The sequence below is a fragment of the Passer domesticus genome, chromosome 14 (genome assembly GCF_036417665.1).
Source record: "Passer domesticus isolate bPasDom1 chromosome 14, bPasDom1.hap1, whole genome shotgun sequence".
Lineage (NCBI taxonomy): Eukaryota > Metazoa > Chordata > Aves > Passeriformes > Passeridae > Passer > Passer domesticus.
The window spans coordinates 4493074-4519468 of NC_087487.1; the positions used below are offsets into that span (position 1 = coordinate 4493074).

At 41.8% G+C, this 26395-nt stretch overlaps 1 protein-coding gene across 2 annotated transcripts in view; it reads left to right on the plus strand.

The window, feature by feature from the left end:
• RORA (RAR related orphan receptor A) overlaps window positions 1-26395 on the plus strand; it is a 472196-nt gene that overhangs the window by 97263 nt on the left and 348538 nt on the right. For both annotated transcript variants that reach the window (XM_064389399.1, XM_064389398.1), the window contains 3 exons: window positions 22082-22213; window positions 22574-22753; window positions 23322-23566. In XM_064389399.1, coding sequence (XP_064245469.1) covers window positions 22725-22753; window positions 23322-23566 — 274 coding nt within the window. In that variant the 5' untranslated portion in view covers window positions 22082-22213; window positions 22574-22724. The remainder of the gene's footprint in view (window positions 1-22081; window positions 22214-22573; window positions 22754-23321; window positions 23567-26395) is intronic.

The following is a 26395-nucleotide window of genomic DNA, read 5'->3' on the forward strand; positions in this document are numbered from 1 at the left end:
GAAGGGTTAATTCTGAACATCTACATGAACCTGGAGGAAGCTGGAAAGAAAACAATATACCATGATCAAACCTACTTCTCTTTGAGATTGGTAGCTCATTGGCACTAGAATATTGAGTATTATAATGTATATTTTGCTGAATTTCTGCCCTTGTTTCCTTCCACTATTTAATTTTCTTCTTCTGCAGCTCTGTTCCATGCTCTATTTTTTTTTTTTGTGCTGTGTGAAACTCACCTCTGTGACAATCTTCAGGCAATCTCTCTATCTTTCTTTGACCTTCTGCAAGGTATCTCTTCTGTTTCCAAACATCACCTGCACTAAAACCTTAAATTGCTCTGACAGTCTTTGGAGCAAGTAACGTGTTACACTGAAAGATCTGTATATGTAAACCTCTCCAAATGCTGTACTTTTAATAGAAAAAATCTCTCTTATGGTAAGCAACTGATGCTTCTACAGGGAAGGTTGGATTGGTTACCACATTATCAGCCCTTTTGAACTGGTGAAGCAGCACCAACAAAGAGATTTTCATCTGCAAATGCCTGAAAGAAAGAGAATTTTAAGTGGACAGAAATTAGTTTCTGCTTGCTGATCCTTGTCTGGCCTGTGATTCTTTAAGTCATTCATGGATAGCATAAATTAGAGTAACCTAAAGGAGCCAGGATAAATTAGGGCAGCCTGTCTCAGTGGCAAGGAGCTGAAACCAGGGATGTGACACCACTCCATTTTCCCATTCCCATGTTGAGTGGTGCTCTGGCACAGAGGGATGGTCTTCCCTCTTCTCTTTTTTTGTCACAATAATTTTAGGTGCCAGAGATTTCAACATCACAACTATTTTTTTTAGTGTGTAGTATTCTTTTGATACACTTTTTGTATTTAATTCTCTAAATAGCCTGTCTTTTCCTTAAATGTCCTGGCTATATTTCCCTGATTTGCTTTCTCATTTAAGACTGTAATGATCTCTGGAGCTGCCAGAAGTATTAGATGATTCTGTTAAACATTTGGAAACTGTCCCAGTTTCTGCTTCACCTTCAGAGGGGGTGATCTTCTGTTTAAAGTCCTCCATTGATCTTCTGTCTTTCAAAACTTCTCCAAAATGCATGAGAGCAGACTGCAAACGTAAATCAGGCTTAAAGGAAATGTATTCTGCTATCCTCACTAAAAGTAGGTAAGTAGAAGGTAATGCAGTCTGGTCATGAACTACCAGCTAAATGAAAGGACCTGGATCTTCTGTCATCCCCTCTGTTACTCTGGATCCAAAATCTCCCAGCTCCACTCCCAGCATGGCTCCTGCCTGAAGATTTACTCTTGGAGCAAGCAGATACACTAAACTTTTGTTAATTCAATCTAATTGGATTCTTTATTAAATAGATATTATTTCTTTTTCTTTTTTCCAAGTAATTCTTACAGATCTCAATATTTTGCATTGTTTTTAACTTCTGGGAAGCAATTTGCATATAACAAATATTTAAGAGTTTTTAGTATTTACATAAGCTTTGGGAAAACCATTCTCATTCAGAAAGCAGACAAAATTTTGCCAAATACATTTTGGGCTCAAAAGTGGGCCCATCTTCCTATGAATATTTTGACTGTTTTAATGGGTTTTTGTATTACTTAATATATTTTCAGTGTGGTCAAAATCTATCCAGAAAATATAGTACCATCCTACCAAAAATATAGTCTATAACATGGCAATTTTGCATTTGCCATGTCCTCCTCTCCAGAGAAAGGTTAGGGAGTCTCTCCACTGCTTCTGGCTAAGGAACTTCAGTGCTAATCTCTGTGTGCTTTAGGGATGACAGGAGAAAAGACTTCAAATAATGTTGATTCTTGATCAAACTTGATTTTAATGAAAGTGTCTTTTAAAAAGAGTATGTAATTGACCTGTCTTTGTTCAGCCTAATGTGATTGAGAGGAGAATTAAATAATAACTGACAGACACATCACTTTTTTAAGCATACAGAAACAGCTACTGTCAAATATGCAAACACAGAAGGGAAGGAAAAGCCTCACACTGCTCTGTAGTTTCAGCTGAGATGAATTACATCAATAGATCTCCTGCAATTCTAAATCTGTTTCAAAGAGTGTTTTCAGTATAATAAAAATATACTTTCTTACTACAATTCTGAATGTCAGGAGTGGCTGGGAACAAGTCTGACTAGAATAACAAATTGTCACTAGTCAACTTTCTAGTGGGTGTCAGTGGGCACCAAGCCTATTATGCTGCAGGAAATTTTCACTGCAAATGTGTTAAGAGGCCCTTTGAGTCCTCCTGGCTTGCTCAGTGTTCCTTGCTATACACACCAGTGTGCTGTGCTTTCCTAACAGGACCCCATTGTACAGAACTGAAGATGTAAACAAGAAAAAATACAAGCAGGGAATCATGAAAACAAATGTTGAAGTAGATGTCTTGCTGGAGTTACCCCTCTGTTGCTTTATCAAATAATGAACAACATCTAAAGCATGTTATAATTAATCAGGAGGCATGTGGGCAGGAGAGTTCTGTTCATCAAACAAGGAACCAGACCCAGCAGAAATAAGGTTTGGAGACCTTCTGGGAAATGGTCTGGCATTGTGGGAACAGGAAGCTGCAGCTAGGAACCAGGGCTGGAAAAACCCTGTGGTGAACTTGGAAAGGCCAACTGGCTGAATCAGAGGTTCAGGTTTGATGAATATTCTCAAGACAGCCAATATATAGATGTGTGTATATATATATGTTTGTGTGTTTATTTCCTAATTAGCCTTACAATCCTGGAGAAATGATGCCTTGCTGGGTTAAACAGAATGAATACTGGTTTGAGAGCCAGAAGTGGCTAAAAACTTGTCTAAGACAATGAGTATTAACTCTAGATTCTTTAGATGGAAACATGCTGAGCTTGAGTTGAGCAATACTTAATTTACAGGAGTAAATGAAGCATTAGTTGAACTATCAGAGTAAATGTGAGTAACAGTTTGATCTCTAAGAGGTGCAATGAATCTCCTGCTATATGAAATGCAATTGGCTATTTCTCTTGATAGACAATAGAAAGGGTAGAAAATAATCAAAATCCTGCAGTTGGAAGTGAATACAGCAAACAATCAAAATCATGGCTAATAAAACACAGAAATCAGTACTTTGAGTGAAATAGTCCCCCATAAAATCAATTTTAACACTATGAGCTGCCAGAAAGTGTGGGGGTTTTTTCAGCTTCAATTTTAAAAAGATAAACCCCATTCATCCTGGGAGGTTTAGAACAGTAGGTCTTAAGAGCTTCTAGTGGCCATATTTTGCTTCAAGCAGCTTTGGAGCACTGCTGGGAAAAGAGAGGGTGTGATATGTTCCATAAATACAGGATTTCTGTAAGGATTCAACTAGTTAGTTCCAATTAAACTCGCCAGCCAAAAGGCAGTGACCATAATTTGTGCCCTAAGTAAACAGAACAATTTTATAATCAATTCATTGACTTTGTTGCTACTGATGGAAAGGCTTTACAATCAGCACAATATGTTCAAATCATCCTTTTCTCACAAAAAACAGAGCAGGAGGCTGTGCCTGCTGGAGATTGTGCAGAGCCCTGTTGTGCATGGCAGTCAATAAAGAATTAGAGTAATCTAATCCTGAAGAAAGACAAAAGTGTAAATGGCCTTTCCAGGGCTTCCTGAGATGGGAATGACAACTCCTTGGCAATAGCCTTTGCAAATGGTGCAGAGGTGATGTAGTGGAGATGAAATGCTTCTCTGTGGTCTAACATGATTCTCAAATGTTTCCATCTCCCAAAGAAAGCATTTGATTGCAAACCTCAGAAATATGTGGTGGAGGAATAATCTCTTTTGAACTTCACAGCCAAGAAGCAGCATGATTGCCTTGTTCAAGGAAAGTTTGACATGGAATTGAACATCCACCAAAAATGCTACTGCTGATGTTATTCAGTCTGTGTCTGTAGAAATTATGTGAATTTTGGACAGAAATACTAGAAGTAAGCTTAATGCTGTCCCTTATAAGAAGGGTTTTGCTTTTGCCTGCAAAGAGCTTGCCTTTTTCATGGAATAAGCATGTCCCTAGAATGTAAGACTTGCATTGGAGTCTGCCAGGAAGTGGTTACCTCTCCCATTATCAAATATAGCAGAAGGATCTTCTTTTTGATCCAGATCTTCCTTTTATGTTACTTTACATACCCCCAGGGCTATCCAAACCCCACTGGAGCCCTGCAAGGGAGAATTTGGAATCTGTGAACATGCCCAAGCTGCTTACATGCTCCTATGGATATCAGAGAACAGATCAAAACAGATCAAAATGCAGTGGTGCACACACTTGAATTTCAGATCAATTTCTTAAGGTGCTGCTTCCACTAAGCAACAAATTCAAGTACTCAAATGGATTGTGGGGAGATCTTGCCAAGGAGACAAGGATGGGCCTGTTTCAGAGGGCACAAGGCAGCTGCCTGAACACAAGCAGTGGATGTTAAAGTCCAGTATTTCATTTTATGTAAGATCTATGTGTTCCTGGGGTCTGCTTTTTCCTCAGCTTTGCCTTATATACAAAAAAACTGAAGTAGATATACAAAGATAATCTTAAAAATTAAATTTTGTAATTTTAAATTGTGTGCTCCTTAAGTTTTGATGAATCTGGAAAAAACACCTTTCTGTGTTTTTTCATTTCCTTGCCTTCTTTGGAGAGGAAGTAAGAGGAGAGCAGCATCTCTGACTTGGAATCAGAATACAGCACTCCTTTTCAAAGCCTTCTGCTCAGAGAAACAATGAAAGTTGCAGGGATCAAAAGGGTGGGAAAAGGGTGCAGCTGAGATTGTGCTTGATCTGTGACAAACTCTGTTGTGAAAATGAGACAACTTGGAACTTCAAGGCTGAACCAGAAATAGGAGACAGGGAATGAAGCTGAGATGGAAAAAATGCTCCAGGAGAATGAAACACATTAAAGATAACTGGGGAAGAAGGAGGGACAGTGATAAATGGTGAGTGACAAAAGAAATGATAAAAAATAAAGGCTAAACCAGAACGACCAAAAAGGATATAGAGTGAAGTCCATTTTCTTGAAAATAACTGGAGGAATTAAACTGTATTGAAATTTGGAAGAAACATAAATTCTTAACATAAATTTTATCTAGAAAATAATTTTTTTCAATCCAGAAATTCATTACAATTTTGCTGGCTCTTGTTCTTACTGCACTCTTGTGGTGCCTGTTTGCTGTATAGTTGTACATGTGCAAAGGGATGGGCTTATACTACTACCAGTCTTAATAGAAGCAGACACTGAAAGAAAAACCACCTGATAATGTAGACACAATTAGTAAAAATAATTTTGAGAACAAAGCAAAAATGAGAATTTCTTTAAAGTTTGAAGATTTCATGGCAAGTAAGGCAGGGGTTGCACTCACAGAATGAAAACCTACATACTTTTTGTATAAGGTAGGAATCTCATGAAAAAAATTGTGTTTTGGTATAATCAAAGGCTATGATACTTCCTCATGAAGGAGTAAGAGTAAACAGATGGCTTTTTTTTTCTTTTATTTTCATGTTTCTTTGATTTATTTTCACAAACTGATGTTCTTAGTTTGACCTGCTTCTTTCCTCTTTTTATTTTTTTAAATTTGTTTTTGTTTTTCTCTTGGAGGATTTTTTGGTAATACAGCCCAATTTTTTTTAAAATGAAAATTGAGTGTGGCATTTTACTATAGCTGAAAATTCCTACTTGACCTCAAGGTAAGCATTTGCTAAAATGGAATTTGGAGACTCCTATAAAAACTCATTCTGAAGGAGCTGCTGTAAATAAATGCTTCTTTGTAGCACTAACAAACCAAATACTGAACTATTAAGGACTCTGAAAAGAAAGCTGATTATAAACTGCCACTGAAATTTATTATTTTTTCTGAAAACCAGTTTATCTGCCTCACTTTGCTCAGAGTAGGTTAAGTAACACCAAGCAGTGTGAGTTCAATTAAATGGATATGTGTAGAGTCATGTCATTGTGGCGTAATAAGCAAGTAAATCTAAAAAAAGCCCCACCCTTATCTAAGTTTATGTTGATATAAAATGTGTAACGAGATCACATCTAAATATTTAAAATACAATTAAGGAGTTTGTTTAAGAAAATCTGAAGAGAGCTTTAAAACCAAAAGGATGATGAAACATATTAATAAAATTATTTGTATGGTTCAAGATTTTCTGGGACTGCTTTCTGTAGGCCTAAATTTTGGAAGTCATTATTCATTGTTGTAGTGACTGAGAAGATTTTCTTAGAAGTCTAATCAATAAAAAGTTCTTTCAGGGATTTTCTTGTCTAGATTGTACAAAAATCACATGGAATTTAATTTTGCAACAGGGAATAGAAGATGAAACAACGATAACATGGGAATAGAACAAATAAGATTCCTGCTATACATGCTTCTTAAAATCCAAAAATGAATACATTTGGGCTTGATCTAAAGTCTGCTCTTATGTGAAGAGTCTGCTAAGTTTTCCAGTCTCTGAAAGTTATGATTTGGAAATGTTTTTGCACAAGGAAAAAGAAACATTAATGTCTTAGGGTAAGAATGTGAGAAGTTTTGTCTTTTTCAGAGGCTCTTTGAAGAATGTCTTAGACGAATTGTGATGTTTGCACTCCAGTTCTGAAAATACAGAAAGCCTTAGTTCTTGCCACGTGTCTTTTAACTGGATGCACTCAAATAATTCTCTTTGGGATCACAGCAATACCTCTTTTTAGAGTCAAGAGCATTTCCATCCAAGTTTTTCCACTAAAGAACAGGATGAGCTGTACACATTATGCAATATGTAGAAGTTTATCTATTCACTTATTTGTCTCTGGTCTTAGAAAGAGAAAAGAATTTAGCTTGCAGTTAAGGATAAATTAGAGAAGAACTGTCATGACCTCTCTTACTGTATGTTGCATTAGTTTCCTTAAAGCACTCTTGAAGTTGGAGTCTGGTACATGAAAATCCCTTTTTTGCTCTTAAAGAATTCTCCAGTTCTGTAAGCACATGGTGTCTTTGTGTTCATTTATTCAGTAGTAGCAGAGAGTGCTTCCTTCCTTGAAGGCTTGGTCCCAGTCTCTCTTTTTCTGCAGCTGGCCTGAGTGCATGCAGTGTATCAGTTCAGGGTAACACCTACACAATTTCTGCTTTCCTTCCACTCTCAATTGTACTAAAAGAATTGTGAATGAATGTAGCAAGAGGTCTGGGCAGTATTTCTTCTGCATTCAGCCAGGATTTAAACAAAAATACAAGCCTTTGCCAATCGTAATGAACAGAACTAAGAGCAAAGTTGCATTTTATGTTTTTGGAATAATCAGTCAGACATATTTATACCATGTGGTGGAGTTCGTTATTGTTCTGGTTTGTACACAGCTATTCCTGGAATAACATCACACAAAAATTGCCATAACAAAAAGGTAAAACTCTCAGGAAAAGTTTAATAAAGGTGCCTCCCTGGTGAAAATATCTGGTCAAGAACCCTGAGGATTGTGGGTGAAGGGGACTGAAATGCCAGGGGTGTGTGTGCTGAGAAGTAAAATGTTGCAAGCACAGGTAGTGGCTGAGAGCTTTGTAATTCTTCCTGGCTGTACGGCAGGAGCAGGTGAGCTCATTTGCCTCGCTCACAGACCAACCCTTTCTGACAATTCTCAAGGCAGTGGAAGTTTGAAATTAGTAAGATGGGAGCTGAGACAAGGCCTTTGTGTTTGTCAGTCTTTCCACCTCAAGCTGTAGGTCGAAACAATTGTGAAACGCTGCCAAGGCTGATGTGTTTCATATGGATTGTCTCTGTGCCCTGGGAGAAACACCCACAGGTCAGTGGTTCCTTCCAGCACTGCACCTTTGCCTCAGCAGCTGCTTTTACAGACATGCTGAACTGCACCTCTGTGCAGGATTTTCAGGTAGACTGATACGTCTGCTTTCTAAAAAGTTAAGCCTTTTAATTCTCTATAGTTCAGGAAAAGGGAAGATATGCAGTCTCTCTGTCTCCCACTGTTGCTCTGGTACCTTTCCCAGTTTTGTTTTGTGTTTGGTTTTTTCCCCCCAAGACTTACAGTAGTTGTAAAAATGTGTGGCAGCTGAGCTTTTTCATCAAGTATCTGTTGGGGACAGAACTCAATGAGAAGAGGAACGTGAATGGCCAAACCAGATGCACCAAACTCTTAATATTTTCCTCCAGGCCTGAAAACTCTGCTGACATTTGCCTAAATATAGCTAAGACCTAGGCAATCTTCTTATTTTGACAAGAAACTTAAATCAAGTTTTAATTTTAAAACTATTTGATTTTTGAGAGTGCCTGTAATTAATATTATTTGTCTGACAACGTCTATACTAATGTCTGACATTTCAAATACTTTACTCACTGTAATTTTCTCAGCTGAAAGAAGTTTAAGGCACCAAGAGTATAAATTATATCTTGTTTTAGACTAGAAATATTGAGGTGTGAAAGTTCTTCCTAACACAGCTTTTAGAAACTTCTTCTATATGTCCAAAAGTAGCATCGATAAATAGTTTGAGTCAGAAAAAAAAAATAATGCTGAATATCATACTTTTAAGCACAAGAGTTTTCATTAGAAATGATAAATTGATTTCTTTTATGAATCATATACCCTTTTATTGTGCATTCTCAAAATAATTATTTTCCACTGCAACACAAACCAGTAAAAAACTGCAAAGACTTTCTCAGATGCTGGTGTATCTGTAATTCTTGTCTGAGCTTGCAGTGCACTCTTCTACCAGTGGCTGCTGAAAAGTTGCAGGAAGCTCCTAGGCCATGGGAACATCTGAACAATTTCAGCAGGAGCAGCCAAACCTTTTGGCAGTGAAGATGTTTCCTAGGAGCTGCAATCACAAGGTCAGAGATGGAAGGGTTTACTGGATTGAGATTGTATAGAACTTATGAGGAGCTAAACTGGAAGTTTTGAGTGTGTTTAGCAGTCTCATGTCAGTTCCCCAGATATTGGAGAGCGATCAGTTGAAGCTGGCCCATTTAATTTAAAAGTAGAGCTAAGCAGTTAAACTAGTCAAGGGCATGTTCATGAAATTTGAGCAGAATTTTCCTCTGCTCACTGTGACCTTCCTGGGATGGGCTGAATTATGGTCACACCAACACTGGTTTTGGGGTAATGCTGGGAGGTTAATTTGCATCTAAGCTGGAAAGTTTCTCTGCCCTGGAGCTTGCCTCTGTAGATTTCCAGCTAGAATCAGGGCACTGTGGGGCTGTCATTGTGCTCCTCAGCATCTCTGCTTCCCCTTTGTACACTGCAGCTGGTTTTGGGAAATGCTGTGAGAAGGTGTCACCAGGATCCCAGCTTCTCTTGGATTTCAACTTCAACAGAAGCTGGGAATACCAGGGGATGAGGACACCACTGTCTGTTACAGAGAAGCAAGTTGTTAGTTTGCTTTTGAAAAGGCATTTTTTCCAACTCAGTTTCTGCTTTTTAAGAGATCAGCAAGACCTGAGAGGTCCTGTCACAATGATCATTTTAATTGTTTTCAAACATGAAAATAAAGATTGAGATTTAACACTGCAGGTCATGTGTGATGGTGCCAATCAGCAAACTCGTGTCTGTGGAAGGAACGTCTGTCCCTGAGCAGTTTTAGGTGTGGGAACCACAGCCTGATGATGCACAGGATGGACATTTTGGGTATTGGGGAGCAGGGATGGAAAATCTGTGCATGTTGTGGATGTCTTCCCCCAGAAGGGCAGGTATCAGTGACAGTGGTATTTGCACCTTAGCTCGTGTCACTTTAGCAAGTCCCCTACCTAATCAAGTGTGTTCACAGCCTCTAGGACAGGACTCTGTGTAAGGATGTATCTCAAGGAGCAGCATGTAAAATCACCTTATACTCACACCATTCTCTTGTCCTCTGCTGGATTCAACAGCAGCAGTGGTAAATGTATCTACCTTATGCTCCCCTGGGTAAAAGATGTGAACCTTAGCTGGAGGAGGAATTAGAGCTGTCCTAAAACTTTTGTGAGAGCTCTAACTGCTGAGCTATTAGATAAAGAAAGAGTTTTTCCTGCAGCTTTTCATAAAAGACAGGTGTACCCTCTAGTTTATGGCAGAAAAAGCCTTTGTATTGGAAGCTGAGAGAGCGGGGGCAGCAGCCTCCCTGCAGTGAGGATTTGTTCACTTGGTGTCTGCAGCCTTGAGACATCTCTGCTGCTCTGTGTGAACCTCAGCTCTGCCTAACCCTCCTTCTGCACTGAGGAGGAGCCCTGGGTACCAAACTGGGCCCTGGGGATTGTTTTAAGCCTTGTTTGACTGTGAGTTAGACATTGTGAAGCTCAGTGTCATTGTGCAGAAACCTTTCTGTGAATTCTCTTCCAAAAGCTCATGAGTGCTTTTGAAAATATTTAATTTTTTTTTTCCTAAGCCTAATTTTCAAAGGTGATACAGGAGCCTCTACTGAAAAGGGACTAGAGCTTCATGATGTGCAGACAATCAGCACTATCCAAAAATAGTTCTCAGGTTGTGCTCCAGTGTAACCATTCTCAGTATTACTATGTTATGTCCTGTCTTGATATGACCTCTGCAAGTAGTCTTTATTCTCATATTCCCATTTCATACATTGCACCAGTGCCTTTGAGAAAATTCAGATAAATCAGTAGAAAAATCTGTGTTCTGACTAAAGAAAACGTAATTTAAATTAGTCAGAAAACTAAATACTCAGAACATCCCCTTGAAAAACAAGTTTCAGGACAACCCTGTTTTTAGTAGACTTGCATAAACCTGGGTGATATTTATGAAGATGTGTAACTCTCCCTGATTGAAAACCTGACTAAGTATCAAATCTCATTTGTATCTCTAGATGCATAATGTAGTCCAGTTGATATAAGGTCATTGACTACAGTCTATCTTTCTGTGTCATTTCAGTAAAGCTGAGATGGATGCAAACTAAGAGTTTACAGGTACTTTTATCAGAGAGAAGGGATAAAAGTGAAAGCTGAAAAATGTAGTAAAATGAGTGGTTTATGAAGATTACTAGCATCCAGGAAGTGGCATTTAGTTTTTTATTTATCTGTTGTTCAGTAAATCCCTCTCTCCCTCTATGAAGAGCAACCCCTGCCATTTCCCCTTAGAGACTCCCCTAAGGCTCCAGTGCAGAATGCAGATCTGTTTGTTTCTTCTGGTTCTTTAATGGTGCATAGAAACTTGAAACAGCAGATGATTTTTCCTTCCTGGGAATGCTCACAGATTAATATATGGCTGTTATTCTAGCTTATGTTTGTTTATTTTATCACATCATATAAAAGACCCCGACCATAAAAGATTAAAAGCTTCCAAATCACTTATATGGAGGAATAAGTTGAGAAAGCTCCATTTTCAGCTTGTGCAGCATAATTAAACCCACTAATGAGTTAAAACATTAATGTAGAAACAACACAGAAGACTTTACACTCAGTATTGAAGCATCCATCATTCTGTACACCCATAGCCCTCTACTTTGTTAGACCCCCTTGAGATCCAAGTGAGATTTGAAATTGCACTTCAAAGTCTGTAGCTTGAGCATCCTTCTTCCTAATGAAACTATAGAGATGTGCCCAAGTTAGTTCATCCAGAAATTGCCCTTTCTGGAGTTAAAACAGGAAGGGAGGTAATGCAAAGCTTGCCAATTTTTCTTTTAATCTTTTTTAAGAGTCTAGAAGTGTGGCTCTTGGTCCATAAATTAAAACAACTGTGAGAAACATTCCAGTAAATGACCAAATGTAAATGCTCATCTGTGAATAAAGCCAGTGGTAGTGTGGATCCATTTGGGAATCTACAGGGCTTCCTGGGGGCAACTGCAGCAATGCATTAATTCTCTTTGTCCTTCCAGTGCATGGAGAACATTCTGCCATTAGTGGCTTCCATAGCACTCTGTGCACTGCACACCCATCTGATCTTTTCTTCTTTTTGGAGAGCTAAATGCTTTAGCTATTTTCTCAAGCATTTAAAGGTTTTGCTTTTCAGAATGTTCATCAATTGCTGCTGCTCTGGTTAGGCACAGGCAGTACAAACACAAAACTCCTAGTCTTGCTTGGCTGAGCCAGCATAGCAGTGTATGAGCTGCTTGCATTGGGAACCTGCTGGGATAAAGAAAGTAGCAGTCACCAAACACCGAAATATCTGGGATTCTGCAGAGGCAGTGGCACTAAAATTGAAAGCATTAAACACAATCTTGCTTAAATATGAAATAGCTGCACACTAACCCCTTCTACTTCCTGGCAAGAATAATAATGCTGCTCTAATTCAGAATGAAATTAAAATCAAACAAAACAAATTCTCTGTAACCAAAAGCAAGTCTGTGGCAGGGATGAGTCAGGACTGAAGTTCTGAAATTATGAAGTGGATTTTATGCAGGAGCCTCTCTCCCTTTCCCTGTTGCCAGGGAGGGTTCATAGGCAACAGACTTAATGGGTTAGGCAGACAACTTGTTGCTGACTAAGTCACGAAGAGCTGACACCTCTTCTGCATCTTGGAAGGCTTGCATGCTCTTTGGATGTTTTAGACCAGTGGCATGCTGTGAACTCTTTTCTTAAAAGGAATTTTTTCCACAGCTTTATACAAATCTGGAGTAAATTGCTTGCTTATTTGAGTAACTAACTCATTTTGCTCTTTCTGTTTTCTTATAGGTACAGCACACTATTCTGTTGGCTACAATATTAGTTCCCCCCTGTAGCAGGGAGACCTTGGGTCAGATTCATCAAAAGGGATAACAGATATTTTCAGGTATTGCATACTAATGAATAGCTGGCTCTTATTCATTATTTATCTAGAAATACCAGAAATTTAATGAATACCTTGAAAGCTATTTATTGAATTCTGTGTTTGTGGACAACAGTGCCTCACAAAGTGCAGATCACTGAGTACCATGGTCAAGTTTCTGTATGTGTGCAGTTAAATATAAAAACTAGTTTATTTCAACCATGCATGCCCTTGTTCATTCTTCTATTTGCCTCAATGTCTTTCTGCCACCATTTAAGCACTTTAGAAGGTGGGCATAGTGTGAATTCAAGACAGTCACAAACCAAGGAGCATCTGGACAAAAGCTTAAATATGTCATACATATGGGGAATAATGAGGATTGTGGAAAAGCTGACAGGTATTGTGGTTAAATGATTTCTGATAGGACTGGCTTCTATCAGGAGACTGCAACAGCTCCTGGCCTTTGGCAGTGCTGAGGTGGCTCCCAAAATTCTCCACCTCCAGGTCGAGTCCTGCTTTTTGAACCCCTGAGCACGGAGATTTGAAGAGCTGGAGCTATTCCCACTGTGAGTTTGCAGCTCTGGTGACTGGGCAGCTCTTCTAAAACAGGGTGTTGTTTTTCAAAAGCAGGAACAGAGCAAAGCAAAAGGGACAGGGCAGAGGGGGCAGTCCAGTGGCAGGGCTGTGCTGACCATCCCTGGTTTGCCAGCTCCCTGGTCTCACCTCTCAGAGGCTCCAGCAGGTTGCTGCATCCGTGTCACTCTGCCTGGCAAGAACAGAGGGATATTGTTTAACTATTTGTGGTTATTTTGATGTCTTGCTTCCTGGTACTGGCAAAACAAGTAGTGTAACTTGGCTTAGGCTTCCTTGGAGCCAATTCTGAAAGCATGAAATCATTCCACATATGTTTTCAGCAAGGGGCTTGTTTGGAACCTCTGTGTTGTTTCTTCTGCTTTGGTCCACAAACCAAAGCACCAAGTCCATGCAGTGAGCAGTTTGATAGCACACTGTATGGAAACTGATTTCAGGGTGAATACAGACATCATAGAGAGGCTTGTTGTTGTCATGATTCTTCTAATTCTCCTCTTGATAGCTCCAAAGCTGCTGTGAAAGGAAAAGAATTGCTATCAGGTGAGCACTCAAAAAGGACAGCTTCGTTTTCCAATAGTAAAATAGTTTTTTGTAATTCTGTGACCAGTGGTACCACTCAGTTTCTCGAGTTTGAATCAAAACTTCAAAAAGAGGGGACATTTAAAAAAAAACCTGACAGACCTTATATTTTAGGGTTTTTTTCCTTATTTTTTCTCAGGAGGAAGCTTTACTAACTTAAAAATATTGTGGTTTAACAGTACATTTTCAAACCCAGAATATTAAAGACCCTATTCCTGGTATTTATGAGGTCTGAGTTCAGCAAAACACTTAGGCATGTATCATGTAAAGTATTTTATTACTTTTATTCTTCATTAGTCCTATACTTTTCCAAGTCTTACTTCTCCAAGCCCCCAGTCCTTCCATGTATAAATATGTGTAAATCCATTGACACTGAGGTTTTTGCTTCCTGGATGTTCTGCTGGCCCATGCAGCCTGAGTTACACATTCTGTTAATTGTGGGTAGCCAAAAGGGGCACATAACTCTAATTACCTGATGCAGAAAGTCTTGACTAAATGTGTGGTTGTCCTGTGTCTGTGTGTGCACAAATGTGCTTATAAAGGGGTTGTATGCAAGCGTGGTCATTTAAACAACTATTCCATCTTTGAGTATTAAAAACAATTATGGGCTTTTAAAAAATATTGCTGGAAAGTTTTTATGGTCCTTTCAGAACTATTCACCTCCCCCATCCCCTTCTCTCTCAGGGAAAGCATTTGGAGAGTTGGATTCTTAAAAATCTCACATCCCCAGACTGAAGTTCTGCAGAAAAACCTACTGTGGTAATCAGTACGTTCATCTGGGGAAAAAACAGAGCTGAGCTATTTATTTATCTTTAATTATAAGTGGTTAAACAAGGAGAATAGACTTACAGTTCCTACTGAACTTAAAAAGACTCTGATTTGTGCCAACTAAAAATTAATTAGTAAGGAATTTTTAATTTCAGCATCCTAGGCCAAGAATCTATTCCTTGATAAAGATGTCCCCATGGAATAGAGTTATGAGATGAGATTAGAAGGAATGTAAACTTTATATCACATGAAGCTTCTACTCTTTTGCACCGATGCAAAGGGCATTCCTAAATTTTGATTTTTTTGGGTGTTGCAACATAAGCCCAGAGCTGACCAGACAGGGGCCCAGCATGCCAGGTAAAAGGACACAAGATCCCATAATGTAGCTGGAAGATTTTGAGATGGAAAAGTATTAAGGGGTTTTTAATGTGAAGTAAGAAATTGTTCCCCTGGATTTGTGAACCTGAAATGACAGAATAGCTAATACCATTCTTTTTGTAAAATCATCACATGCTGCTGCTTGCCTTGTATCTTCTTGATGCAGAGGGGCATAAAATACTAGTATGAAAAGCCCTGCTAATTGTTCCTTATTCATTAAACCTTTTTCTCCTGGTTTTGTTAGATTTTGACATTTTTTTAAGGTGTGGATAGAAAGTAGGGAAAGCTAAAATTCCCAGTGGAAAACAGGTGATCACTAGATATAAAGTATTTCAGGTTGCCTTTTGGTTTTTGTGAGAAATATAAATATTTTGGCTCTTCAAGTCTAAACCAATTGATTTCAAACAATTTCTCAGACAAATTTCACAGCATTAGGGGAAAAAAAAGATCATTTAAAGAGAACATTTGTTAGTAGTACAGTTTTACATTCAGACAATCAGAAATTCTAAAGTAGAGCTGCTGTGTTGTTCTTGCCTGCTTGTATTGATTTATGAAAAGCCACAAACATTAGGAATGAACTTTAAAGTGAGCCACTTGTTTTTCCTTTGAAAATTGCTCTCTGATCTCTCAGTTCCTTACGGTAATTGAAAATCACAATAAAGAACTTGTGAAGCTGCGAGTCTCAGTGGAGGGGAGGCAGCAGTAGTGTTCACTGGTACATGCACCAGGAAAATATCAGTGCACTATAAAAGTTAGAGAAAACTTAAAGAAAAATGGTATTAGCTGTAAATAATTATTTTCTTCTCTTCTTGGGTTGGAGGCAAATGATTGTCCTCATGCTAAGGTGATAACAAGCACACTGTGAGATCTCTGTTGATTACTTTGGGTGAGTAGTGGCAGGCCTGCAGGCATGAAACATGATGGAAACTGCAAAAATAATCTGGGAAAAGTCCTGTGGACTTCGTTACTATGTCCATAGGGTAACACTGCCATGAAGCATGAGGTGGAAAAACCTAAAATATATAAATAATGAAAGATATAAAATATTAAAATATATATTTTTTCTGTAAGAAAGCTGATTTTCATGTTAATTATTTACCACCTAGGATTTTACTTTCTTTTTTTTTTTCCTTTTTTCTTTTTTTTTTAATCTTTTTTTTTTCCTTTTTTTAATCTTTGGTAGTTTCTGCTTTATGCCATTTTCAAATGGTTGTTAAATCTCTACAACAGCAACAAGGACTGTGATGAGGAATTGTGAAAGAATCCTACATGTTATGGAAGGTAGTAAAGAGAGAAAGAAATGTGACAAAAAATTTACTCTAAGTGACAAGCTGGAATGGAAGAGTACTCTAAGAATCTATGGAGTACAGCAGGTTTTACTTTTGCTTTAAACTTCAAAATAACTGTGTGGGTTATCATGAAGTCTCCCAGTCACAAGATTCAAACCTCAACTACTAAAACAAACTTTGTGTAGGAAAGAGCTTTCTATTTTTACATGAAACCTGTAAGGCAATTTTTTTCTAAATGAGAGCATACAGTGTGTGCAAATACATTTGTGAGGATATTTTACATAGCCCGTTTTTGCTTTTAGATAATGGCTTTCTTTTAAAGAAAAATGATGAATCATTCAAAGAGGAAAAGAGGAGAGATGCATTAGCAGTCTCAGTCTGCATTCACAGGCCTGGAGAGATTCAGAAATAGAGAGCTGGGATTTTTCATTGCTAGGCTTGCTTAGGCTGAAATTTGATTTGAGGATGGTCAAGGCTCCGAGTTCCAGACACTGAGAGTCTCTCTTGTGGCTCTTCCTGAGCAGCCTGTGTGTAAAAATCCCCATGTTCACTGCACAAAGGAACCACAGAGCTCTCCAGAGCTGCGCCCAAATGGAGTGACTTTTTCAGCTAGAAAAATCCATGGTTGGATCAATTTAATGAACTCTAATTTCTGATCAATTTATTCAGTTGAAGAAGAAGAAATTGGAAAATAGGCAAGACCTTGATGTTCCTTTTAAAATGTGTTTCAGGAATTTGTTTTGGGTTTTGTTGGTTTTGTTTGTTTTTTTTACAGAAAATATTGTTTTACTTTGAAACATATCTCAACATAATTTTTATGAGCATGTTAAAAAATCAAGCACAAATCACATATTTTAATTTCAAGTCTAACTAAATATATTGGTTGGTTATAAGGTACTTATTTTTCATCAGATGAAAAAAGCTGGAAAAATTGCAAGGTTTATTTTGAGTTTCAGTGCTTTATAGAACATGAAAACAACTCTAACAACAACCAAATTTGTTTTTACAGTATTAGAACTGTCAGTTGTGAAAGCAAAATAGTTCTGCCCTCTTCCTTCTCATCTCCAAAATCGGAGAAAAACAGATCTCTTCTGTCTTACTATACCTGTGTTCCATTAACACATTGGAATATTTTCACTATGAAATTCCTCTTCCAAGAATTCTTTTTTCAGCATAATACCTGAAGCTTCATATTAATCTTTCTAGTCTGTATAAAATATATAAAATTTTGGACTTAGTATTACAAAAGACGCAAGCTGTTCTATTGTGGAGCTTGAAGCTCTCAAAGAGTTAAAGCAGGCAGCAGAATATATGTTTTCTTTAATACAAGTTGACCTTTGCATGCAGTAGACAGCTTTCCATTTTCCTTGAAATAAAAATATTTTACTAGATACGGTGTTTAAATAAATCAAATGAGGCTTCAAATTATGTAAAACCTGACTATTTAAAATAAAATTACTACTTTCTCTTCTGAATTTTTGGCATAATTCAATTTTAATGCTCATCTAAGCTGTAATGTCTCTGCTGTGTATTTGGCCTGCTTGATTATACTGATGGGTTGTGTAATTTTTTTGTTATGTGTACAATGAAGGTAATTTTTGTGTTTCTAAGCTAGAAGATCAAGTTCTGTGACCTGGAGAAAAAGAAGGCAAATCAGAATGGGTACAGGTGCAGCTCCTTGCTGTTGCAGTGGGAAACCAGGGAGAGCTTTGCACCACGTGCCCAGAACATTGGTGGGGTGGCTGGGTTGGGGGGACTGGCAGGGGCAGAAAGTTTGTACCATAACTTCCCCACCTTTTGGAAGGTGTGCTGTTGGAAATGGTGAAGTTACTGGTGGAAATTCATTGGGAGAATGACAGAGATATATGAAATATTGTACAAAATTATCATCTAGAAAATAGGATATTTTTTATCAAGGACAAACTATTTTTTTTCTCCTTGCTTTAACCTGCTTTTAACCTATTATTACTTTTAGAGAGGCATGTCTTTGCACAAGTGTGAGTTATCAGTCTGATATTATGGATGAATTCTGTAATAAATGTGGTATTTGAGGAAACAGCTCCTGAGTAAAAACACAGTGAAGAAGGTAGTGCTGAAGCAAGAGCTAATTAGAAATCAACCACACCCACTTTGGACTGAAGCGATCCAAGGTTTCAGAAATGGCATCTCATTTACTGATCTTCACTAAAAACATCTTCCATTTTCTTGAGAACAAAAATGTATCTCTGGATCAGATTTTTCTCTTCCCTGTTTCCCCTCAACTCTCCAGAGAATATGGGCAGGCTGAGTTGCTCCACTAATTCAATTTGCTTACCTTTGTGGGAGGAAGAAGTTGTCTGCAAGTGTATGAAAAGCAAGAAAAGTCTTCATCTGGCTAAAGGAAAATATTGAATAATTTTTTTAACTATCTGCAAGAATACAGCAGCAAAACCAGCTCGCTGAGAAAGGTGGATATCTTTGGGCCTTTTACCTTAATTCACTCACAGAAAGTCTTCCATTTTTAAAAACTGACCTTGTTACTCTGTATCGGGAGATGCTGATTGTGGACATTGTGCTGTACAGATAAGCACAAAGGATTCTTTGCTTTGTATGTTGTGTGCTTCTCCACTTTCTTTCAGAAACAGAAAATCCAATAAGCAATGAATCCAAATGGCAGAGAGGAGAGTGGAAATAGGGGCTTAACAAACAATGAAAAGCAGCTCATCGTTTACACGATGAGTTTACAGCAGGAAGAAGGAGATTCCACTGAATCTGTGCTGTGCTAGCTGGTTAACAAATGCTCCTCAGTCTTTAAAACAAACAAAATTATGTCTGTGAGTGCAAATTCCAGCAACTGTTTGATGAGCTTTCCACTTTGCTTACAGATAAAGGTTGTGGGAAAGGGTCCACTGAAGCTGCATCCAGTCTAAGTGCCTCCAGCACAGTTGTCTTATTTCTTTCCTATTATTTTTTATTTTGTTTTCATCTAGGACATGAGAGAATGCTGTTCAGGTAGTGTTTAATTTAATTACTGCCAAATATCCAGGTTCCATACCTGTAGTTTACCAGTCTGCCTGTTTTTGCTGAAGCTTAATGGGTTGCATAATTTTGAGGAGGTTGCTGTATGTGCTTCCAGTGGAAGCAGTTTCTTGTCCTACTGTAAAATTTAATTAACTAAAGTTTTGTGAACCATTAGAAGATATGCTGCAGAATGCAGTTATGAAGAATAGATGTATATATTTTAAACCCTTCTTTGAATATTGGTACATAAGCATGATGACATCAGAACTGTACTGAGGACCTGCTTGGTGTCCTATGCCTTGCTTGACTCTGACACTTGCTCTTCTGAATGTCTTCACTCTATCAATCTTTAAATTCATTTTTTCCTGCAAAGCCATCAAAACCACAGGGATGTGTCCAATGGAAGGGAAAGTGCCTTACTCTTAGCAGCTTGTAGAGGAGGAACAGCTGTAACTCTGCCATCTTATTCAAGCTTTGTCCTCATGGTTATCGATCTCTCATCAATGTGTTCTGCACACCTGCTGGACTGGAGCTAACAAAGCTCCCTAGGAAGGCTGGACAGCCCCCTCTGACAGGTGTGTGCTGTGGCCAGGGCTAGGCCAGGCCCCAGAACAGAATGAGCTGTTGTTTAAGAGTCTGGAGGATGCTCTTAGTAAGAGGATTTAGTGTTGGTCCTGTCCTGTGAGGAGCAGGGACTGGACTCAGTGATCATAATGGGTCCCTTCCCACTTGAGATATTTTATGGTTTCGCATAACTCCTGGGTGAGGAGTGTGCTTTGGCATTCTTTTTGGAGGACTGGTTATGTGTGTAGAAGACCCTCAGTGAGTCAGGTTCAAAGCAGGCCTGCACACTGACAGGCAGTGAACAGAATGCTGGGTGCTGCTCTTGTGGGAGCTGTAATTTTGTTGCACACATTTGTGTGCTCTCTACCTCGTGCCTGTCCTGCCCAAGAATGGCTTTCTGTGTGTCTGGTGCCTGTGTGCATTACAGCTCTTCTGCCACTTCCTCTGCCACTGAAAAGTGTCCCGATGATCTTTATACCTCCTCTACTGCAGAATCACAAAGGATTTGTGTGACTTTTTAAATTCGAATTTTCAAAATTATTAACCATTGTATCTATTTGTGAAAATAGCTAAGTCAACAGGAGATGTCTGGCAATACTTGTCCCTTTTTGTTCCATTAATGATAATTCTGGTAGGATCTGTTGCAAGTAATATCTGCGGCAATTTCTAAAGCCCTCTTTCATCTAACTAAACATTTATCCTCAAGTTTCTCAGCATACCTGTCTTTGCTGCTAATGCCATCTCACTTGTTGAAACAAGCTTAGTGATCAAAGTTAATGAACCATCTTGGTAGGGATTGGAAGCTAGAAACAGACTGAAGAACGAGGAAGACCTTTTCTATGCCCAGGAAATGTCTCAGCAGAACAGGTTCACAGAGAGGGAGCTTTGGACAAAAGTTGTGATGGTTTTCATTCATTATATAATTCTCAAGTGAACTGTCACCTATTTCCTTTGCTCATGGTGCTTTCAGTTTGTGGGTAGCCTCTCTTTTTGCTAGAGCAAAGCAGCTTTGTCTTCTTCCTTGCGTAGGTCCTCCTAGATTCTGGCCTCTACAAACATGCTACGAATTTGTCCTGCTTTAGCTGGTCCTAATTGCTGGTGATTTATGAGAGAGATGTTGTGAAACAACATAAAATTAATTTTTCTTCTCCATTAATTCAGATGTTCTAAGCATTTGGGCTTACTCCGGTGATTTCCCCTCCCTCACAATTTACTTTGAAAACAAAAGCTCTACTGTGTTGTCCTGTTGTAGCCTTCAGTGTTTCCTTCTCCTTTCTCTTCTAAGTACATTGAAAAATTGTTCTGATTAAAAAATAGGGAAAAAGATGCACTAAATGACAATTGTATAACAAAGGTAGGTGTACAAAATATCAGCAGCCTTTAACAGATAAAAAGGAGAACAAACCCACTCTCCACTCTCTGATAATTTGAAGTACTGCAATACTACAACCAGTCCTGCAAAACACTCACGTGAATAATCCTTACTGTGGCAAGTAGTCCAATTGTTCCCAGCACTGGTGAAAGGCAGTGGTCTGGCAGCTTTGAGGAACGAAGTTCTTTTTTTTATTAGCCGGGCAAGTTTCCCAACACACACTGCCTGGTCAGCCTGCTAAAACCCCATCTGAGGAGGGAGGGATAAGCTTTCTCTCGGGCTAACAGGCAGCTTGCTTTCCACAGATCACATAATTCTTACTTGTGTTTGGAGGCTGCCAATTAGCAAAAATTAAAGGGAGAGGCTTTGCAGGAAATTGCAGCTCTAATCCACCAAACCTGCAGCAGAGAAGGACCACCTTGCTGCCCTCTGCAGATTCTGGAGAGACCATGCCCAAAGCCTGTGCCCCCTGCCTGTGCCAGTGTGCATTCCAGGGATGCTCACAGTCTCCACATGAGTCCTGGGGAGCAACCTGTGCTTCCCTTGTCCATTTCCACTCACTCTCCTTCTCATGCTGCTCTCTAGGAACAGCTTCCATCCAGTTTGAGACCCTTTGACTTGATGCTGGTGAAAAACCTTTTGTGACCATATGCCATGTGCTGCCAGGCCTGCCCTAACCCAGCACTTAATCACAAAGAACAAGATTTGGTTTTACTCAGTGGGCAAGGTCTGCAAGCCCAGCTCTGACCATCTCAAATTTATTTATGCTCTGAAAGTGAATGCAGAATAATTTTTTAATGTCACTCTGTCTTCTGCAATCGCTGCCCATTCCTCTCAGATGGAAGCAGACAACAAATAATCAAAACTGTTGTGGTGTTTGTTTTCCAGACACGGGTACTTGGAACTTCAGGACTTCCAAATCAACTGACCCAAGATCCTGCCCTTCCACCAAAAGAACTGTCAGCAGTGCAAGATGTACTCCAATTTGTGGACAGGCTCCAGGGGCAAGGAAGACTCATGGTATGTTTCACAGCTGTTTGAGCAGCCACCATTCATGGGAGAGCAGTGCAGTACTGGTGATCATACTGCAGGATGTGGAATTGCCCAGGGTTTACCTCAAAGTTTCATCAGGTACCAGCACCAGCAGTGTTGAAAGCTGCAGCAGCAGTCCTGGTTGGCAGAAGGTAGCATATCAGCTGCTTGCACATGATCAAGTGCCATTTGGAAAAAGCCTGAACCGCTTTTAGTAAAAATATCATGATTTGGTCTACTCGGGATATGCTGCTAGTCAGAGCAGGCAGCTTTAGCACCTTCTGTGCAGGAGGCGGTAGGGCTGCATGAAACATGGCCTCTGTTGTACAGGAGCGATGTGTTCTCCAGGGTGTGTTTGTGGCAGCTGTTACGGGATTTTAACATCAGGCAGTGGACAAGGAATTGACCATCACTGAGACTGTGATCTGCACAAGGATGCTTGCAGAAGTCAGCCCAGATCTGGAGGTTTTCTGGCACCTTGCTAGTCACCTTTTGTTCTATGTCAAAGCGCACTTCATTGAGAGAGAGGTATTGTCTGAAATGTTGCCTTCTCCGGCTGCGTGGCTGCTAAACATGTGGGTCTTGAGACGCTTAATACAGCTGGCATCTTCTGATGCGGCTTCAGCTGAAACAGTCATGGGGGAGGGAAGACAGCCCTGCGTGGAAGCTCTTCCCGCTGGTACCGGGGCTGCAGAGGGGAGCTCCTGGCGGGCCCGCTGGCCCTGCCGGCCGGGCCCCACCATCGCGCCGAGCCGTCGGTGCCGGCCCGGGCGGAGGTCGGGCTGGCTCCCCGCCCGCCCCGGGCAATGGCAGCACCTTCCGCGGCCCCGGCCCCGCTCGGGGGCCGCAGGGACCCCGCGGCCGCCGCCCCTGCGGAGCCGGGCGCTGCTCGGCGGGCGCGGGTCCCTGGCCGGGCCGGGGCCGCGCCGGAGGGCGGCGGTGCCGGGCGTGGGGCGCGGGGCTGGCGGCGGAGCGCGGGGGGTGCGGGGGCGGGGGGGTGTGCAGCTCTCGCTAGCGCTGCTTGTGGTCACAGCCAGGCAAGCTCACATCCCATCTGGATCACGCTCGCTCTCTCCCTTCTGCTTTCCTACCATAGAGTTGCGCTGGAAACAGAAGATAGAGGGAGTGTAGGAGCTCGCCATCTCCAAGCGATCTACATTGGGAAAAACATGGAGTCGGCTCCGGCAGCCCCCGATCCAGCAGCCAGTGAGCCGGGCAGCAGCGTCTCCGAGGCGGCCGCCGGCGCCAGGGACACCCCGGTGAACCTGGAGCCTGCCCGGAAAAGCGATGCGCCGGCTCCCGTCCGCAGGCAGAGCTACTCCAGCAGCAGCAGCAGCAGAGGTAGGGAGACTTGGGGAAGGGGGAGGGGGCCGGGGGAGTGGGATCGGGGGGTGGGTGGGAATAGGAAGAGGGGGGTAAGAGAGAAGGGGGAAATGCAGCAATTTAATCCCCTGGTTTATTGCTGGTGCTTGTTGAAGCCGCGCACGCAAACAAGCCGGGCTTCTACCCCCTGCAAAAACCTTGCAAACTTTTATAGCTTCTTTTAATTGCTGCAGGAGGAGGGACAAATGCAATGAAAATATTGAGCGGTGTTTGGTGCTTTCCTGCCCCTCTCGTTTATTGCCTGTGGTATCCGGATGGGTACTGTGCCCCTGAAATTACATAATTTTATAAATATATAAAGCAACAGCAGGAGTATTGCGATTCAAGGGAACAAACTTTTAAAGCTGCAGTGTCCTTCCTCCCCCCTTTTTTTCTCCCCCTCGTCTGTCTCCTTTTGACAGTTTCTCAACTGGTGTGCTGTGGCTTGTTGTGAATGGGGGATCTGTGATTAAACAGGAGATTTGCGGTTTGCGGGTGACTTATTCACTCTGTTGCGCGCTGTTTTCCCTTAATTCATTTAAGTGTATCTCAAAAATTATTTCATCGCGGAGCGGATGATCTCGTAGCTGCTGTTGTTGAGGGTGCACAACTTCGCAGAGGGTCTCCGTGCGCCCGGAGGTTCCCTCGCCGCTCTCCGCCGGCCCCCGAATAAAACGCTGCGAACACACGAGCCCCCCTTTTCCGCCGCCAGCTGTCAAAGCCCTCCTGCCTCAGGCTGCGCCCCGGAGTCGTGCGGGTCGGCTCCGAAGGTGCTCAGGGCGGTGGAAGTTTGGCGTCAGCGGCGGCAGCGCCCGAGCCGCGCCGGCGGCGGGAGAGCCGTGCGGGGCCGTGCGGGGCCGTGCGGGGCGCGCCGCTCCCGCCGCCGCCGCGGAGCGGGGCCCGGCTTCAAACGCCGCCGGAGTTTGCCGAGACGTGCGAGAGGGAGGAGGCTGCGGCTTTAATTACTTGTAAATAATTTATGAAGCGTTGCTCCTACAAGAGGGGGGAGCGCGCTAGAGAGGCTTCGCTCGGTAAAATCCCTCGGTGATGGGTAAAAATGAATTAAATAACGCTATGTAATAATACACACGGCTGTTGAAAGAAATGACGGGCGGAGAAAAGTACGTGCCCGGCGGGAGCGCAGCCCCCTCGGCGGCCGCCCCGGGGCCGGGGCAGCGATGCCCGGGCGCCGGCGGTGGCGAGACCGTCTCTGCTCGGACGGAGGGGGTTCGGGTTGTAGGTTGGAATATGGCTGATCATGTGTTGGCTTGTGTTTTACAGTATTTTTCCCCTTTTGGCCACACCCCCCCTTCCCAGGCAGCTTCCCACTCAGGGAATCCGCGTACAGTAAAAGCCATCGAGATGTCACACGCCGAAACATTTAATTAGAGGCGATTTGCGAGCAGGGAGCGCGCCGTTCGGCGGATGCCGAGGCGAGGAGGAGCGGGCTCGGCCGGAGGAGGCCGGGTGGCCACGGGCGTGTGCGCAGGGAGCGTTTGGCTGCGCGGGGTATATTTAGAGCTTGCGAGAGTGGATTTGGAATGCAAGCGCCTTATGTAACGAGGTTAATCAGAAACACTGGAGAAAATTTCCTTAATTTCTCGGGGAGTTTTCTGGATGTTTGCGGAGCCGGCCGTAGTTGGCGGGTGTTACACAACGCCCCCCCCTCCCGGCTCTCCGGCCCAGCGCTCCGGCGGCGCGGGCAGATGGTGGATGGTGCTGCCGGGGTGCGGGGCCGGCGGGAGGGACCCGGCCACGCCGCCTTTGGGGAGGGGGGCAACTTTGGGATCCCATAAATTATGTAACACTCGGCTGTCGCTTCTGTATGGATGCGAAAACGGGGCGGGGGGGGGGGGAGTGCTGGGAAGCCCGGGCGGTGAGAGTGTTTTCTTGGCGGTCCCGAATCGTTCGGGCTCTGGTACTGCTAACCTGCTGACCCACATGTCCCTCCTCCCCCGGGCCTCGCTGGGGACGGGGAAGGAGCCGGGGCCAGGCAGTCCGGGCGCACGCCGCCGCTCGCCCGGGCTCCCAGTGGCCGCACGCAGGCAGGCACCGCGTTATGTAACAGGCGGAGTGGGAAAGCGAAGGTCAGTGATGGAGGCATCCCCGGCACACAATGGCCAGAGCCCTGGCGCTGGGGCCGTGCGGGCTGCAGAGCGAAATAAAGCTCGCGGCAGTAATTGGCGTGTGGTTTGGAAGGGTTGGGAAGAGAGAGGGGAGAAGGGAAAGGAGAGTGGCAGGGATTTGGGGGAAAGAAAAAAAAAAAAAAAAGTGTTTGGGTTTTTTCGGATGATGTAATGGAGTTGGCAGAAAATACAAGTCTACTCCTAGAGTGCAAACAGTAAGAGAATTGTAGCTGGCATTCTGTGCTAATGTTGCATAAATTAGTGTATTGGAAGTAAATTGACCTATACAATACACACCAGCTGATTGTGCCTTTCTGATAGTTAAAACCTGGGGGTACAGAACCACGCAGGAAAACATGACAATGACAACAGTTTGGCCTCCTTGAAGTCAGGATTTGATGGATGGATTAGGTGTTAGGGGTCCCTGTAGACTTGTAGGTTTGGGGTTTTTCAATTTTTTTAAAGCTATTGAAATAGCACTTGATTTCTTGCCTTTTTGTTTCTAAAGTGTCCTTTATATCTTATGGCAACAATGTGACCTTAATGTGTGACTAGTAGAGGTGAAATTATTTTTAGAACTGTTACCTTTTAAGCTCATATGTTCAGCTGTGTATTGAGTTCAGAAATTTACCTGTTTGGGTCCCAATTCTGCCATGTGTTGTAAGCAGGCAGTCTGGACTCT